This window comes from Betta splendens, chromosome 10 (genome assembly GCF_900634795.4).
Source record: "Betta splendens chromosome 10, fBetSpl5.4, whole genome shotgun sequence".
Classification (NCBI taxonomy): domain Eukaryota; kingdom Metazoa; phylum Chordata; class Actinopteri; order Anabantiformes; family Osphronemidae; genus Betta; species Betta splendens.
This window is the reverse complement of record NC_040890.2, coordinates 16,241,050-16,259,521: the sequence shown is the minus strand read 5'-3', so window position 1 is coordinate 16,259,521 and position 18,472 is coordinate 16,241,050. Positions and strand designations below refer to the sequence as shown.

The 18,472-nt window shown below is 41.4% G+C and overlaps 4 protein-coding genes across 7 annotated transcripts in view; all 4 read left to right on the top strand.

Annotated features, from left to right (window-relative positions):
• Positions 1 to 2,221, top strand: part of slit3 (slit homolog 3 (Drosophila)) — a 155,263-nt gene extending 153,042 nt beyond the window's left edge. For both annotated transcript variants that reach the window (XM_029164733.3, XM_029164734.3), the window contains one exon: positions 72 to 2,221. In XM_029164733.3, coding sequence (XP_029020566.1) covers positions 72 to 325 — 254 coding nt within the window. In that variant the 3' untranslated portion in view covers positions 326 to 2,221. The remainder of the gene's footprint in view (positions 1 to 71) is intronic.
• A 462-nt stretch (positions 2,222 to 2,683) lies between these two features.
• LOC114864918 (signal-regulatory protein beta-2-like) lies at positions 2,684 to 17,694 on the top strand. 3 transcript variants are annotated; one of them, XM_029165934.3, is made up of 11 exons: positions 2,684 to 3,098; positions 7,960 to 8,041; positions 12,728 to 12,924; positions 13,148 to 13,289; positions 13,390 to 13,716; positions 13,895 to 14,254; positions 14,339 to 14,446; positions 14,554 to 14,588; positions 14,665 to 15,998; positions 16,089 to 16,415; positions 16,544 to 16,671. In XM_029165934.3, exons 4-9 carry the CDS (start codon positions 13,217 to 13,219, stop codon positions 14,746 to 14,748), a joined length of 987 nt encoding a protein of 328 aa, XP_029021767.1. In that variant the 5' UTR covers positions 2,684 to 3,098; positions 7,960 to 8,041; positions 12,728 to 12,924; positions 13,148 to 13,216; the 3' UTR covers positions 14,749 to 15,998; positions 16,089 to 16,415; positions 16,544 to 16,671. The 3 variants fall into 3 exon arrangements, with proteins under 3 accessions (XP_029021767.1, XP_029021765.1, XP_055368511.1); XM_029165932.3 differs by having other exon boundaries at positions 13,127 to 13,289; XM_055512536.1 differs by lacking the exons at positions 2,684 to 3,098; positions 7,960 to 8,041; positions 12,728 to 12,924; ... (3 more) ...; positions 14,339 to 14,446; positions 14,554 to 14,588 and adding exons at positions 17,003 to 17,110; positions 17,242 to 17,285; positions 17,372 to 17,694 and having other exon boundaries at positions 14,744 to 15,998; positions 16,544 to 16,903.
• LOC114864919 (ribonuclease-like 3) lies at positions 3,674 to 4,654 on the top strand. The gene is made up of 2 exons (XM_029165935.2): positions 3,674 to 3,926; positions 4,162 to 4,654. Exons 1-2 carry the CDS (start codon positions 3,707 to 3,709, stop codon positions 4,599 to 4,601), a joined length of 660 nt encoding a protein of 219 aa, XP_029021768.2. The 5' UTR covers positions 3,674 to 3,706; the 3' UTR covers positions 4,602 to 4,654.
• LOC114864921 (ribonuclease-like 3) lies at positions 11,613 to 12,114 on the top strand. The gene has a single exon (XM_029165936.3). It carries the CDS (start codon positions 11,639 to 11,641, stop codon positions 12,065 to 12,067), a length of 429 nt encoding a protein of 142 aa, XP_029021769.1. The 5' UTR covers positions 11,613 to 11,638; the 3' UTR covers positions 12,068 to 12,114.
• Positions 17,695 to 18,472: the final 778 nt, after the last annotated feature.

Sequence of the window (18,472 nt, the reverse complement as noted above, 5' to 3'; positions counted from 1 at the left end):
GAAGCAAAAAAACAAAAGCAAAGGTGCAGATAGTGAGATTCTCACCGTGATGTCGGTGTGTGTGTGTCCAGAGCTGACGTGTCAGGGGGAGATGCTGAGGGAGCAGCTCCGGCGCCACCAGCCCACCAGAACCTGCACGTCCACCAGCAAGGTCCCCCGCGTGGACTGCCCCCGGTCCTGCCAGGCCGCGGCGCCGCCCGGCGTCTGCTGCGGCGTCACCAAGAGCCGGAGGAGGAAGGTGGTGTTCCGCTGCAGCGACGGCGCCTCGTTCTCCGAGGAGCTGGAGAGCGCGCTGGAGTGCGGCTGCTCCAGGTGCCCGTTGTAACGGCGCCGCTGCCGTTTTTGTGAATCACGCGTGTCGGAGCTTTGGCTCTGAGGCGTCGCCGCGTCGATGAGCTTCGTTATTATGTGATTTTTTTTTTTTTCAGTTCCCCACATTCGCTTTGATCGCGGCCGTTTTGCTGCCGAGACACAACAAGAAATGGGACAAGTGTGCGTGTTTTATGACAGAGAGAAAATATATTGTAAGATATAAGTGAGAAAAACATAGAACTTATTTTTATTATGGATTTTTGCTAAGAGATGATTAAAGGACTGATGAGCTGTTTTTTAATGTTTATTATATAATGTGTTACATAGTATAAATGTTATTTTGTACCTTGTAAGAAGCAAAAGTATACCACAAACTAGATTAACATTCCTAAAGGTGACATGAGTTTATATGTCTGTATAATTCTATATAAATATTTACCCTAACCCAATGAACTGTATATTTTCTAAGTGTAATTTGCATGATGCTGATGTGCTGACGTGGGAGCCGGTTGTTCCACAGGGAGGATGAGGTGACGCCCTCCCGGAGGCTGAAGGGAACTGAGCGTGTAGTTAACCTGCTTCACAACGACGTCGCTCTCACACGGTGTTTGTGGAGAAGACATAAAGACTCTTTCCACAGAGACGGTTTTAACACTTGGTTCAAACGTTGTGTCATTCTCCGGTTTTGCTGTTGCACACAGGACTCGGAGCCGCATGAGCTTCAACACAAACACCTGGAATCGGTACAAACCAAGCAAACCAACGCAAACACGGGGGTTTCCAGTCATTCACTATCAGTCGCATTATGGCCACGTTTACTAAACCGCAGAAACGCTTCATTCTCTGACTGATGAAGGAGCCTTAAATGAAGCATTTACACCAAAGCAAACTGAATTTGCCTTAAACAGATGTCGAACGATGACGCAAACAGCTGATCTTTACACTTCCAGTGCCTTGTGCTTATTTTGACAGTGAATCGTGTTGCTACTGAATGTTCATACTCGTTTGGGTTCATGCAGTATTGTGTTAGTGTTGTGTGTGGCACCTTCCTAAGTTGACCATTGTCCTTTGAAATGTGTCGATATTCCAAAGAAAGTCAATTGAGCCAAATAGAAGAGAAGCCTTAATCTCCCCACATTCCCCTGGAGTCATTACATCTCCAGAGGCTGAACCCTCATCTTTAGTCTGATGACTCCGTGCAGGTCTGTGCATTTGATGGGCAGTCAGTCCGTCAGTTTCAGTCAGTCAGTCAGTTTCAGTCAGTTTCAGTCAGTTCAGCGCTGAGGCTAAAAACGTGACTACAGACTCACAGACCAAACGACAGCAGTCTGACCTCAGCGAACCTCCTCATTCATGACTCACCTGCCTTTGTTCCTTTATACTCGTGAACCGACCGACACAACTGAACAACTCTGTAGGTTTGTATTAACTGCGACTAACATAATTAAAATCATAGTGAGAAACTATAATGTAACTACTACTGTATTGTTTACTTTATATATTGTTGCTCTGTTTACAACAGTTTATTTACAGCTCTGCTATTGTTGACATATCAGTGTTATCCATTATTTCAGTTTTCCACCTTGTTTTTCAGTTTTCCACCTTTCGCTCCGTCTGATCCTGCTTCATGTTTTTCTCTACTCTCTCCTTTTGCAGGAGAGAATATTCACTCCTTTTCTTTTTCGTTCTCATTTCTGCTCTGATTCATTCAGTCCTTCACTTTTTGTCTCCTTCGTGCTCTGGTTACCTCTTCTCCTAAAAGGTCAGATTTTCATTGTGAAGAGAAGAAAACACCTCAGTTATTAACAACAAAAGTCATTTCAAGTTCAATTTTAAAAACATGACTATATGAGTGATAATAATTGTTACTTATGTTGAATGTTAAAATTAAACTACAATTGAAACTACACTAATCATAAATGCCTTTTGATTTGTGACTACAAACCTCTGTAACAAAATGCATAATAATATAAACTATTTATTATTACAGCACTTCAGCCCACTTTACTTACGTGGCTATTAAATACATTTAATAGCCATTTATTAAAGCTATTAAAGATGTTTTCCTAACATAAAACAAATCTACACCACAGTCTCTCTTTCCAGGACATTGGCGTCAGGCTGCAGACTGCAATATGCAAAGAGCAAAAATCTGTCCAATAGCATTTAATTAATTTAAGAGCAACTATCCTCTAGTTTTACAGTGTTTTAATGTTGCTGGAGACTATTTATTCTGTGAAAAGAGGTGTATGGTCATACAGCAGAGTCAGAATTGACTTCCTGGTCTAGCTTTTATTTTGAAAATTGGGTCCTGTTTACCATCCAACCCCCAGTAAACTCAACTTTACAACAATCACCACTAATTGTTTCCACCTGGGCCTTTTTCCTCACCTGCTCCCAGACAAGTAACCTGACTGACGCCTCCTCTCACTCCACAGTTTGTCTTACACTTGTGTTCTGTAACCTTTAAATATTGAACCATTGTACTTACTGCCGTTTATTGGCAGTAAGTACTTCTTTGTTGATGATGTGGAGACTCTTGCTTAAGGACATTTGTCAATGGATTATAAAAGTATTACATTTGACAGAGGTGCTGCAGGTAGAGTAGGCAGGTGTTTGGGCTGCCAGTTGATGAGCCTCCAGGAAGAAGCAGAGGTCTGAAAGGATTCTATGAGACATTTTGTTTAATGGGATGCCTGCTGATGAAGACGACTTACCCATCCAGAGGTGAAAAAGAAGAAGAAGAAGAGGAGGAGAAAACAAAAAAGATGTCAAGCTAATAAGTGGTATGTGGAATAAATATAATACTAATGCTCGTAACGTTAGCCTAACTAGCATGCTGCACATAGTCTGCTAACCTGGCGAGTACTATCGCTGTAGTGAACTAAAGATGGCTCATGTAAATGCTAAATTATTAAGGTTAGATGCAATGAAATTTCCAAAATCTTGTTATTGATGAATAACGAAACTGGTCACGTAAAACATTTAACATTATACATTTAAAGTAATTAAATATTAAATTTACATAAACATGCATTTTAGGGAGAGGATTTTTTGAATTTCGAAAGCATTTGACTGCCTTTTGTTTTCAATTTGTAATAAAAACATGCATACATGTTTGGTATAAAGCATAAAACTATATTGTTTGATAGAGTTTTGCTTTGCGTCCTACTTAGACCATGATCTCATTGAGACCTTTGTATTTCTGGCAAAAACAAATCTGATCTGCCTGATTCCGGGAAGCTGGTTGCGCAGAATATCTGGTCAATGTCCCTTTAGATAAACAAGCAATGTCAACGTTAGTTCTGCTTCATGTAGTTTGAGAGGTTAAGACCCCACTCCCTGGTTTTAAAGAGAGGGAGCTGGGACCAGTCTGAGATGCGTCTTGTGTCTTATGAGCAGACTTTGTCTGGGTCAACGACCCACCAGCACAAAGATGATTTGTCGCCACCATCTCACGGAATTTGATCAGATGAAATTTAATAAATCCATTTTGAATAATCCAGGATGGGATCATATTTCTTCACTATGCAAATCCTGTGGGCGGCACCAGTGTCTGTATAAAACATTCCACAGTTTACTGATGCTTCAGTGCTTCAGGAACTGTGCTACAGGTAAATAATTTTATTTTGAATATTATTTTCATAAGATGATGTAGGTGTTCTTATAATTCAGTAGTGTCCTGTACATAAAAAAACACACTTGATTTGTACTGATCTGATTGTTCTTTGTAAAGTACTTGCACATGGGTGTTTTTTAGTGGTTGTGGTTCTTTTGATCAGAATGTATTCATAATAACCACATCCTTTACAAGTTAAAGGATGATAAAAATGTTGTGTCCTTCAACAGATAAAATGAAGGTCCAGCTTGTGTTCTTGCTGCTGGTGCTCCTCTCTGCTGCTGTGCTTTCCCAGAATGATCGCTACAGACACTTCATAAACCAGCACATCTACGGGCAGATGCGCGTCGATAGATGTGATGATGTAATACGAAGCAGAGGAATCAAAGAGGCCAACACCAATGCTTGTAAGGAAACCAACACCTTCATCAAAGCTGGCACCAACTTGATCAAGAACATCTGTGGGCAGGCTGGGGAGCCGTACCCACGCGGCAGAGACCTGAGGATCAGCCTCCAACCCTTCAACATCATTGTCTGTACACTGAGAAATCAGGCCAGACCCCCTCGCTGCGAGTACCGGGGTCAAGATCGCACCAGGAGAATTGTAATCGCATGTGAAAATGGCCTTCCTGTGCACTTTGCAGAAGATGTAATACCTGCAGGTATCTGATCACAGCTCGATGGTTCACCTCGGTGTGAAATCAAATAAAAAAACTAAATGTGTTTTTGTTTTTTATGCCAACGTGCTTGACTGATGACTAAAACAAAGTCTTTAAAAGTGATAATGACACAAAAGGCAAAACTCATAGTAACACAGTCCCAGGTCTAATAGTCAAGTTGCTATATTTTTAAATATCTGCCAAATACAAAAATGTGAGAGGAGTTTTACTGGGAGAGTTCAGATATTGTACTGACGTAACTGTGTCTACAGGTATAAACAATTGTTAAATAATAAATAATGCTGAAACCTCAAGGTACTATACATGTACCTGGAGGGAGCACCGCTACCTACTAATGTAGCAACAATACAACATCTGATGGTTGTGTTCATCCAAAATAGTTTAGCAGTACAGCTTTGTTTCCTTTATTTGCTCTCTGACTTTGCTTCCTGCACTCGTGCTGCTCTGCCTTTACTCTGCTGCCATCATCTGGCTTACGATCCACCACTTGGAAAGAACTATCCTGAACTCTTGACCAGAAAGTCCGAAACACAGAGAAGACATCTTCTAAATGAAGTATCTATTTTATTGTGTGTTATTTTCATAATTTTAAGGGGGGGCATTTACACAGTGTCCATTTGTTTTACTAAGAGGGCACATTTAGTGATCTGACTGTGGCTGGAGTTTACATTCTACACAAACTTTTGTTTACTTGGTTACATGTACTGTACATCAAACCATATGAACAAGTGCCAATATACAGTAGTAGAGGCATCTCATCAGAGGAGACTTGTGTCTGACAGGATGGTGTTGATCGGACAAGAACAAAAGTCTGTGGTTTGTGGTTGCAAATGAGCCTTTGTGTCACAGGTGAGTGTGTTTATTCTGCTGTAGCAGCTTCTAGTACTAGAGGTCAGACTCCTCATACAGCTACAAAACCAGTAGGATGTTCATGGTTTGACGTCACAATTAAACATTAAGCCTGAGCTACTGTATCCACGCCTGCACTGAGCAGCAGCAGTAAGTGAGGGAAGCTGGGTTTTTCCTCACAGCAGGTGGTCATAGTGGTTGTAGCTGCAGGTTGGCTCAGCGTGAGCTTCTGGCAGCTTTTTTTAAGTGTGGTTTCATCAGGAGCGACGACCAGTTGTCAGTCAAATTGTCGAGCAGCACACGACCACAAATGCATGAGACAGTGGAACATCACAAGGCCTTCAGCTCTGACTGAGTTTCGATAACAACAAAGGTGATCTGTGTGTGATTTTCTGTAAATCAGACAACTGCCAGGGACCCAACACACAGGAGGTCACTCAGGAACCAGAAGAGGCCTGAAAGAACGTGCAAGACAGCCAAAACGAGAAGGAGGATGTTGGTGGTCATGACACTCTTCATCTTGTCTTAAACCTTATTTACCATTATTTTGCAGCCATTTGCTAAAAACACAAAGTTTGTTTGTCTTCCTCATTGTAAACACAAAATCCCATATTGACAGAAAAACACAGAATTGTTGACATTTTTGCAGATTTATTAAGAAAGAAATAACTGAAATATCACATTGTCGTAAGTATTCAGACTCTTTGCTCATACGCAGTAGAAGCCCGCTTTTGAGCTAACACAGCTATGAGCCTTTTTATGAATAATGCAACAAGTTTTTCACACCTGGATATAGGGATCCTCTGCTATTCCAGCTTGCAGATCCTCTCCAGTTCTGTCAGGTTGGAAGGTAATGTCAAGTCTCTCGATTGATGCTCAATTGGGTTTAAGTCAGAGCTCTGGCTGGGCCATTCAAGAACAGTCACAAAGTTGTTGGGAAATGTTATTTTAGCTGTGTGCTTATGGTCATTGTCTTGTTGGAAGGTGAACCTTTGTCCCAGTCTGAGATCGTGAGCACTCTGGAGAAGGTTTAATTTATTGTAGAACCTGAGCAATGCAGCAGTCACATTCAGTCTAGTTCTGACCAAAGCCAGCAAGTCTCTTTTTTGAGAGGAAAAATCTTTGCTGAGTGTAGTTTGATGTGTTTCACGGAGACCTGGTTGCATGACGACATCCGAGACACCAGTGTTAACATTGACGGATTCAGCACTGTGCGCTTCGACAGAGACCCAGTGGGGACCAGGAAGAAGCGAGGAGGGGGAGTTGCCATTTTTATTAACAAAGTGGTGCTATCCTGGACATGTGACGGTCAAAGAGCAGATCTGCAGCCTTGACAACAAACTGTTGTTGTTCCAGAATTTGGCAAAATGTCAAAACTCTACACACAAACCCATCTTTACCAAAATGAAACACTGCAGTCAAAACTTAGCAATCCTATCTAAGATTTTTGCAACAAAAACTTACACACAAGCTCCATTTGAATTACCCTTTTGTATCACCAGCACCATACCGATGAACTTTATATAAAACACTCCAGTCTTTGTGTTTTCATTTTTAATTCCAATTTGCTCAAACTTCTTTTGTAAAACTCAAAAGTAAAATTTCTACAGAAATCAAACATTAGTTTTCACACATAAAAAAACACATTTGGTCATGGCATCGGGGAAGTATTGCCTTGTGTGTCAAATCCACCTCAGTCTGCGCATGACTCTTTCATTGCCTGCAGGAGAGTCATGTGGGTGTATGGTTGCTGATCATATACTTTTCACCGCCTCAATTGCATTTACTGTAGAAAGGGGCTGTAAGGGGGCAGGTAAAGTATAAAAGTTATGGTTGTTGAACCAATCTGGACCAGAGCTGCCTGATGGAAACTGACACAAGCCTGGGCTGCTGTTGTCTGTCCTGCACAGCTGCATGTAGTGCATGGGACCTAGTGTGGCATGGTGATGCAGGACTCCTTGGACACTAATTGCAGAACCACAAGGTAATATTTCTCCCACGCTGGCAAGGGACATTTACAACAGCTCTTTGTCCAACTATGTTACGGCTTCAATGTCTGGTTTTGGTCAGATTGACGCCTGCCTCATCCACGAAAATGAATTTATGTGGCAGTTCAGCGACATCGAAGCCCAGAATTGCCTGTAGATATTGAATAGTGCTACTGAAAAAAACATACAGTAACTACAGTACAATGTCTATATTTACATACACTTAGGGGCTGGGTTGGGTCAATATGGACAAAAGCTACAGGCATAAACGACTCATTCCCACATCACAATATATAGTATGTAAAGTCATCATACCTGCACATAATCATGGCACAGATTCTTTATTCTGATACTGTTCATCTCAAATGGAACCCTGCACAGCTGCTTTATTCCGAAGTCATGTTTCTGTAGGATGCCACTTGATTCCACTGATTTTGCTGAATGTATTTCCACCTGCAATTATGCGTTGTTGCAACTCACAAAGTCGGTTTGTGTTATTTTGTCACACCAGCTCTTGTTGTAAAGTGAAAAGCCGCTGCCTTCCACCTTGACGAGGTCATCCATGATACCGAATCACCTGGCACATACAGTAGGTATGTATATAGTAGAATATAAACCTGCAGATATACCTGTTCTTGTCACGGCGCTCTAGGTAGCGGACCCACATGCACGGCGGAGACAAAGCTCGGTGATGAAAAGGGTTTATTAGTACTCGTAGTCAGGCAGGCAAGGGTCGATACACAACTGAAGCAGTAGCGGTACAGGCATGGATCAGACAGTCGGTGGTCAGGAGGCAGGCTTAGGTCAGACTTACAGCAAGGCAGTATCACAGATGAGGCAGGCGGCAAGGTCAGGGAAAACAGGGTCAGTCACGAATCAAGATATGAAATAATGCTGGAATGCTGGCTATTACACAATACATACAGGTGAGTAACGATTGATGGAATTTTTTTTTTTTTTTTCTCCGGCGCCGGTCGAGCTGGCTGCTGGTCACAACAGCTCCTGTCTTCTTACTTCTATTTATTACTTATTATTATTATTATTACTTAAATTATTATTTATTATTACTTTATTACTTCAAGTTTATCTTTCTAGTGTTTTGTTAGTAGCATTAGTGTACACAACCTGTACACAGCTTTTATATAGTTTTTCTAAGTTTGGCGCAGTACAAACGCTGTTTTTAAAGCTACGATGTGCGTCGGGGTCAGAGCGCGCATTGTTTACACCGCGGAGCAGCTGATCGCGCTGCGCAGCGCCGTAGTTCTGCCCAGAGACAGACACGAGATCACCGCTGAGGTGCTGGTGAAGACCCGACGTGGGCGCCACGCCGGAAAACTACGACGGGAGAAAACGAGACGCTTCAGGCCCGCTGTCCCCTCCGTTATTATGGGGAACGTGAGATCTCTCGCCAACAAGATCGACGAGCTCGCGGCGCTCACACGGTACCAGCCGGAGTACAGAACCAGCAGCGTCCTGCTGTTCACGGAGACCTGGCTGACGTCACTCATCCCGGACTCGACTGTCGCACTGGACAATTTTCATCTGCTACGTGCGGACAGAACGGAGAACAGCGGTAAGAGGAAGGGAGGGGGTCTGGCTGTGTTGTTTGGGACTTTAACCATGCACCTCCTTCAGCTGCTCTGCCTACATACACCCAGTATGTGACCTGCCCCACCAGAGACAACAAAACCCTGGACTTATTCTATGCCAACACCAAAGAGGCCTACGCTGCATCCTCCCTCCCACCGCTGGGCAGAGCTGACCACAGCTGACCCTCAGGAGTGAGGGGGCCACTCCTGAAGACTTTCTATGACTCTGTGGTGGCATCAGCCATCCTGTACGGTGTGGTCTGCTGGGGCAGCAGCATCACAGCGAGGGACAGGAAGAGACTGGACAGGATCATCAGAAAGTCCAGCTCTGTCCTGGGCTGCACTCTGGACACGGTGCAGGAGGTGGGTGAGAGAAGGGTCCTGGCTAAACTGACATCCATCATGGACCAGGTCTCTCACCCACTGGAGGACTCACTGTCTGCTCTGGAGAGCAGCTTCAGTAGCAGACTGATCCACCCTCGCTGTGTGAAGGAGGAGAGATATCGTAGATCCTTCCTACCTGCTGCTGTCAGACTGTACAATCAGAACTGTTGACCACGTCCCACTACAGTCACTCACCCACTGCATCAGTGGTTTATATAGCAACCTGCTCTGCACAATATTTGTGTAAATCTGTGAACAATCATTTATATTGTTACCGGTACAAATCTTATACCCATTACTGTGCAAAAACCCTGCAATGACCTCATACTCATTCTAACTGTACTGTACTGCTTTGTACTGTGCCAACACAAACTGTTCTGTACCTGCATTCTTGCTTATCTGTACTGCTGTTGTGAGAAGTAATTTCCCCACTGCGGGACTATTAAAGGTTTTCTTATTGTTATTCTTATAATACAGCTGGTGATATCATGTAAAGCTAAAACAAAAGTGACAAGACAAAACCGGAAGTATGAGAAAATAAAGCAGGAAGTGAGTCCAGGCCGTGACAGTTCTCTAGTCTAAATGTCCTTATTATCGATGCCACTGAGTACTGACTGAGGTTAGGATGGACTCATTACCCACGGACAGGCCAAGATTTATCACAAGGTCCACCAGAGTAGCCCAGATTTCATCTGGTACTGTACACGTCTCACACTGGTCCTCGCCTATGTTGTCCTCGTCCTCGTCCTCTTCCACATCCACATCCACATCCACATCCGACTCCTCTCTCTTTGTCCTCCTCTCACTCTTATTGCATCCATGTTTTCATAGTTCTCCACACGTCTGACCTGGGGTCTGTTTGTAGCACTGAGGTTCAGACTGTTTGGTGTTGTGTTTTTTGTGCAGGTGTTTTCAGGTGTGTGTGTGTGACTACAGTTGCCAGATGAGCATTGCTTTTTGAACAAAGTGAACAAAAAGGGATTTTGGTTTTAAACAAAATGTCTGATGTAAGACGTGTGTAGTGCTTTGCAATAGGTGTGTTACAAAATTGAGACCAAAGTGTAAACTTGAAAATGTGTTTAAGCTACGGTTACATTGTGTTTAACATTGTGCTACAAGAGGCTTTGGTCTTTTGGGCTTTTAGTGTGTAAGCAATAGGCAAAACTGTAATTTCTGTGTGGACACCCGTGTACCTGATAAAGTTTTCGTTGCTTTTCTTACCACAAGGGTCACTCATGATATCAAAGTCACCCTGAATGGCTTAGGTCAGAGGTGTGAAACTGCAGTCCTTGAGAGCTGGTGTTCCTGCTGATCACCTTAAACAGTTATGTCAGTTGGCTCATCCAGCTGCTGAATGACTGAACACACCTGATCAAAGTGATGAGCAGGCTCTAGGGAAGGGAGAGTTGGAAAACCAGCAAGAGACGGGTTTGAGTTTCACACCCCTGCCTTAGGTAAACAAGTAATGTCAATGTTAGTTCTGCTTGGTATAGTTTGAGAGTTAAAACCATTCCCAGAGAAAGAGAGGAAGCTGAGACCAGTCTGAGATGCGTCCTATGAGCCGGCCCTGTCCCAGAGTGCAGTGGACAATCTCTTGCAGGTGGGTAAAGTTGTATCCTTCTGCCACAAAGATGATGTGTCACCAACTCACAGTATTTGATCAGATGACTTTGTACAAAAGTTTAACCTAATATATATAATATGTAAAAAAATACTAAACTTTTCTCAGATATGAGCTACAATGAGGACAAAATGTAATAAATCCATCCTGCATAATCGAGGATCGGCTTGTATTTGTTGACTATGCAAATCCTGTGGGCGGCACCGGTGTCTTTATAAAACATTCCACAGTTTACTGCTGCTTCAGTGCTTCAGGAGCTGTGCTACAGGTAAAAAATATTTTTATATATATATATATATATATATATATATATATATATATATATATAATATATATTTTTATATCATAATGCAGTAATACATGTAAGTTGCGTTCTTTCAACTTACACAGTATGCATTGTAAGTTGAATTCTTTTTGTTTTTTTCAGGAAAAAGAACGCCACTGGAACCATCAGCACTTTCTACTGATCTGATTGCTCAGGCAAAGGCAAGTACCTGCATGTTTTTTGGTGGATACGATCACAACTCTACTGTAAATATCCCCACATCCTTGCAAGTTAATGGATGAAAAACTGTTTGTTTCCTTCAACAGGCAAGATGAAGGTCCAGCTTGTGTTCTTGCTGCTGGTGCTCCTCTCTGCTGCTGTGTTTTCCCAGACTGTCGAAGATCGTTACCAACACTTCTTAAGCCAGCATGTAAATGATGACATGAGCGTCAAGAGATGTGATGTAGAAATGAGCAGTAGGAGCATCACCGGCGCCAACAATGCTTGTAAGGAAACCAACACCTTCATCCTAGCTGGCAAAAAGTTGGTCAGGGGTGTCTGTGGACAAGCTGGGGAGCCGTATCAGCAGGGGAGAAACTTGAGGATCAGCCTCCAACCCTTCAGCGTCATTGTCTGTGAGCTGAAAAATCAGGTCAGGCCCCCTCGTTGCGAGTATCGTGGTCGCGCGCGAACCGTGAGAATTGTAATCGGATGTGAAAAAGACTTTCCTGTGCACTATCAGGAGAGCGCATTACCTTAATGGTTCACTTCAGTGTGATATCAAATAAAATACTGGTGGCAACTTAATTCTGTGTTGTTGTTTTTTTGTTTTTTTTATTGAACAGAAATATTAACCATTGTGGTAACATAGTCTTAGGTCGGGCAAACCAGTAGCATCTGGGCCCACGCTTATTCTAGTGTCATCTACAAGTTGCATTAGTGACAGCAGGTACAGAAGCCGGTGGGACAAATAAAGCTGTGTGTGGCTTGCGATGCATCAGTGAACTGACTTGTGCATTTCACAAGTTGTTGGTCGTCCAGAAAAAGAAGCAATAGAATCTTGTCAATGTGGAGTGAGAAAGTAAAGTGTAAAGTAAAACTCTAGAAAGCTATTGTATACGTTTCCAACTTCACATTTATGTCCAGGTGGGACACCCCTTGCTCAAAGAAGGCTTCACATAAAGTTTGTTACTAGTGAATCTACTGTGGCTTCCCTTTAAGCCAGAAAATGATCCAGTGGCTCCAGAGGTCCAAAAACTTAACTTACTTAACTTCCATATTCTAAATATAAAAGTAACAAAGTAGCTTACAAAATATTTAGAACCATGCAACAACACAGACACACAACCCCCCCAATTACACAGTAATAAAAACGTATAATAAGATGACATGCCTGCTGTGTCTTCCTCTCTTTCCTCAGGAAATTACTCATGAGTAGAAGCAGGTTAGAACCTGCTGGGCAACGAAGGAAGTCGAGTTTTCCTCACAGCAGGTGGTCGAGGTGGTTGTGGCTGCCTGTTGTTGAGCCTGGAGTGTTTGGCAGCTTGTGGTGGTTTCTGTGTGTGGTTTCACGTTCATCCAGAGAGAGTCCAGTTTGGTCCAGTATGGCCTGTACATGTAAGTATGTCACCGTGTTTTGTACTCCTCTCATTAGGCAGTTCTTTCAGTATCACAGCGAATGACAGAAAAATAGACATTGAATTTGATTGTAGTTTGAAGGTAAAAATCCTGCCTGCACTGTGTTTACTACATTAATTTAATTTAAACAAATTTAAATAAAAAAAGATAACAATAAAGCGCCTTTGTTGTCCTGCTGCAGAGCTTTGGTCCATGTTTGCAGGGCTCCTACGTTTCACTGCTCCCTCCACTTTGACATGCAGTAAAACATTAAGGTGAACCGACCTTTGTTATGATCAACTGCCCCAAGATGAAGAATCGGAAAATGTTCGTATTTTGTGTCGCTCTCGTCTTCACCACAGGACGTAAGTACAGAGACAAAGATTAGCGTTTTCTTCTTTTATTTAAAGTATTCTGCATGAATAAATATAATATTGTAATAACAAAATTTGTCTTGTTTTTCAGGAGGCACAGATGAGCAGCATTTTTTGACAAAGACCATTAATGTTGGAGAAGATGCGACTCTAACGTGTAGTCGTCCGTCTTCAGAATTAGGACTCTTGTTTTGGGTCAAACTTGCTCCAGGACATTTACCTGAAGTTGTAGCAGCCTCTTACACATTTGATACTGGTTTTATTAATGCGACTCCTCGGGTCTCAGCCAGAAAAGAGCCTGGAGCATTTGTTCTACATATCAAAAAAATGGAGCTGAGTGACACCGCATTTTACTACTGTGAGAAATTTGATGAATTGAAAAAAATCATTTTAAATTCAACTTTCCTGAGAGTCAAAGGTAAATGACACAGTGCTCATTATTTTTATTTTGTTTTGTTGACGTCTAATTTTGTAGTTTTAATAGGGAAAGTGCATGAATGCTAACTATTGCACATTTTTTCAGATTTAGTTTATATGTTTCAGTCCCAATACTATTTTATTATTAAGCCTTAATTACTTTTTTGTTTATTTCTCAGGACCAGAACCAAATGTCACTGCCATCATTGAACACGTTTCATCTAATCCAGTCCGTCCAGGAGACTCAGTGACTCTCCAGTGTTCCGTCCTCTCTGACCCTGATGACAGGACGTGTTCAGAAGGTCCCAGCGTTTACTGGTTCAGAGCTGGAACTAATAAGTCTCATCCTGTTTTAGTTTATGCCACTGAAAACAGCAAAGGTGAATGTGAGCCGAGTTCTGAGACTCAGTCTTCACAGAAATGTGTCTTCAGCTTCTCCAGACACAACGTCAGCTCCTCTGATGCAGGAACTTATCACTGTGCTGTGGCCACATGTGGACGCATTGTGTTTGGAAATGGAGTAAATCTGGACATTGATGGTAACAACTTAAAATTGTCTTAACATTATGAACAATACTCTTTTTGAATATCGTTTATATTTTGGTGTTCTCCTCCTTTCACAGTAAACACATACTCACTGAGTGAATGGCTCATTACAGTGTTTGCTCTGTTGGCCGTCAGTGTGTCAGTGACAACCGTCCTCATCTGCATCAGGAAGCGTGATACTTATCGTGGTAATATTAGACTCGTACAGTATTTGGCTTCAAAACCGCTTCTATCGTAGGTGTCTTGTCTAAATAACAGCAGTGTTTTAACTAATACATCAATTTATTTTCAGGTGCTGTAGGATCCAGTGACCTGTGCTCTCAGCAGGTAAAATTCACCACGTGAGTCTAAATATGTCAGCGTTATCGTCTTACCGTCCAAACTCTCTCATGTATTTCCTCAGGACGTCGAGGACGCGTCGATTTATTCCGCTGTTACTTTTACTGTTACGACCAAGTGGTGGAATAAGAAGCAGCGGAAGCGATGAGGCTGCACGATGCTGTCTGACCTGCTGCCTGTTCACTCTGTTTCTACTGTCTGAGCAAATGCACAGCTGTCATGGATTATTAGGAAACCGTCAGTAAATCTTATAAGTACATTTTAAAACATGACTCACTGAGCTTTGTTTTTTCCCACAGCTCTATTTAAAGGTGGTTTGCATCGCCATATAAATAACAGCAAACAAAGCCACACGCAGCAGCCACAGAGGTGGATGCTGACTGTGGTCGGACTTTTTCCACACTCAGTCAACCATGACCGAAATACTTTGGCCTCATCTACAGACGTCAGCGCACAGGAAGTCACAGGTGTTACTTCTATAACAGGCACGAGCCTGAAGCAGCCACCGTCACTCACCCCGACTCCATGAATGTTTTAGATTCTAGTTTGTTCATGGTTTGGATCCATTTCTGTTCTGCCTGTGTTTCTACATTGACTCAAGGAGATAATAACCTGAACATTTGCTGTTATAACCATGTTTATCATGTAATAAAGCATTTATAGATCTCACCGGCTGATATAAAAACTGAATTGAAGTTGTAGACTTATTTATGACCAGTTTATTAAAGCATCAGATCTCAATGTTTGTTTCTGTTCACGTCCTGTTTTCACGTCAAGGGGGCAGCGGTGAACAGAAAGAGACATGTGGCTTCATGTTCTGAGTAATGTCTCACATTAACGGAGGAGTCACAGTTAAGAGGAACAGTCGTTATCAGAGTTAATGCTAAGAATACAACCTAACATAAAAACCACATCAGGCCTTAGACTATAGGGTCTGTTAGGGTTTTAGAGACACTGTACATGTCACCTTCCTGTTTAATGTAATCATCTAAAATACAAACTGTTACTACATCTGGTGTTGATACCAACAGTGAATCTCATTAAAACGGTGTTGAACAACTGAGGGCAAACAGCAGGTTGAATTATTCACTATAACTGCACAGAGGTGTGTGTGTGTGTGTCTGTCTGTCTGTCTGTTAAAACCAGAAGTGTTCATGCTGACATACACGCGGAATAGAAAGATGTGGTTTTTATCACTTCTACTTTAGCTTTTTTTCCAGTACTTAAAAGTCAAGATGAGGCCAATCGCACTGTCTGGACTTTGCTCCTCCCTCGTCGCCCTCCTCCTGTTTTATAACATTATATCACCATTAACTATCTGAGATCTGAACTACCTTCTGCACTGGATTAACCTGAAAATGATGAGACTTCTTGTATTTTTGATGTTTACATTTGGACGTAAGTATCAGGGTTCACTTTCACTTCTGTCGTGTTTGAACTGTTTTCAGTTTTACTGTGTGTGAGTTTTGAATTTGTCTTGTTTTTCAGGAGGCACAGATGAGCAGCATTTTTTGACAAAGACCATTAATGTTGGAGAAGATGCGACTCTAACGTGTAGTCGTCCGTCTTCAGAATCAGGACTCTTGTTTTGGGTCAAACTTGCTCCAGGACATTTACCTGAAGTTGTAGCAGCCTCTTACACATTTGATACTGGTTTTATTAATGCGACTCCTCGGGTCTCAGCCAGAAAAGAGCCTGGAACATTTGTTCTACATATCAAAAAAATGGAGCTGAGTGACACCGCATTTTACTACTGTGAGAAATTTGATCAATTGAAAAAAATCATTTTAAATTCAACTTTCCTGAGAGTCAAAGGTAAATGACACAGTGCTCATCATTTTTATTTTATTTTGTTGATGTCTAATTTTGTCGTTTATATGTTTCGGTCTTTCCCAATACTATTTTATTATTAAGTGCTAATTACTTTTTTGTTTAATTCTCAGGACCAGAACCAAATGTCACTGCCATCATTGAACACGTTTCATCTAATCCAGTCCGTCCAGGAGACTCAGTGACTCTCCAGTGTTCCGTCTTCTCTGACCCTGATGACAGGACGTGTTCAGAAGGTCCCCGCGTTTACTGGTTCAGAGCTGCAACAAATAAGTCTCATCCTGTTTTAGTTTATGCCACTGAAAACAGCAAAGGTGAATGTGAGCCGAGTTCTGAGACTCAGTCTTCACAGAAATGTGTCTTCAGCTTCTCCAGACACAACGTCAGCTCCTCCGATGCAGGAACTTATCACTGTGCTGTGGCCACGTGTGGACACATTGTGTTTGGAAATGGAGTAAATCTGGACATAGATGGTAAATTACTTAATTAATTACTTAGTTTTAAATTCACACATTTATGAATTACATTTTATTCTACAGTATGTTAATTTTGTTTTTTGTTCTTTGTTTCAGAAGTCAACATTTGGTTGTATGTTCTGAGTGTTGCTTTAACGCTAAGCGTGATTATTATAGTACTATTGATTTACATCATCAAGAGAAACTCATGCGGCTGTTTTATTGGTAATACATATTTATATAATTAATAATTAATGTTCTACAATGCTTTTTTAGAGATGGCGTCCCTTCTTACATTGCTAATGAGTTTTATTGTAAATGATCTTATCTTATTTTTGTTTCATACTATAATCCAGATTCAAGAAATGCTCCAAGAAACAGTGATCAACAAAGTCAAAAAGTAAGTGATCTAACGACATGACACTATGTTTGATACAGTACACTTATACTGATGTCTACTCTTGTTACATTGTTTTATCGTTACAGGTGAATGAAAATGATATGATTTATTCACTGACAAATTTTGTGAAGAGGAAACCTGCCAAAAAAGAGAAGAGAGTAACAAATGAAGCAGAAGATGTGATCATCTATTCTGATGTCAGGGTTCTGGAGTAAGAATAAAAATACACCGTACAATTAGAGACAACCTTAGTCTTTTGGTTTTTACAGTAAAATCTGGCTGCATGTTTAAATTAGCACCAGTCAAATAATATGCTGTAAATAATTATAATGTAAATATCTAATGCAAGAAGATTTGGCTTAGTATGTTCAGTACTGTAGTAAAATCCTAAGTCCTGTACAAATAAAGAATTTAGTAACAAAAGCAGCAGCTCCTTGAGATCCTGTACACCAACACATACGAGCACTCTCCTCAGCATCTTAGCGTATCCTTTGTTTCACAAACAAACATTTGATTGTGAACATTTTACTGTACATATTCATTTCTTTATGCCTAAAAAAATAATAAATATCCTCATTTTGCTTTTAATCAATTTACTCAGTTTTAGTTTTAGTTTAATTTCTGCATTTTGAGCCAGCTGTGTCTTTCAGAATCATTCACTCCAATGGCAGGTGAAGTAGATACATGATGACCAACAACTGACATAAGTAAAAACAATAATAGAATAATATTAGCTGAAGCTTGCTTTTTGTCCCAGCACAGTTACATGGAAACCACATTACCTCAGATCTCATCACACATATCAGGTGTGTGGTTCTTCCAACTGTAGGACTGTAGAATGTCCACTAGGGGGCAAACGCTCTTTTAATCTGCTGAGTAGCAGCTTTTCCGTGATATCTATGATAAGAAGGGCTTTTGCTCTGCTCTCTGTTTGGTGTGGTTGTTTTCAACTCGGTTTTCATAGCTGCAGAACAGAATCTCTCTTCTTTTAGTAGTAGTCATGATTTAAACCACCACAAGAGGTCGCTGACATGAACAACGCAGTGATTAAAAGCAACATTAAACTTTCACCTCGTTTAGTGTTTCACATGTGGTATCGGCTCAGCTGCTGCTGAGGCATTTTTAAAGGGCAGAGGTCAGACCCTGAATAAGTCCTTCTAAAAAAGACGAAATCTGAGTTAAATGTA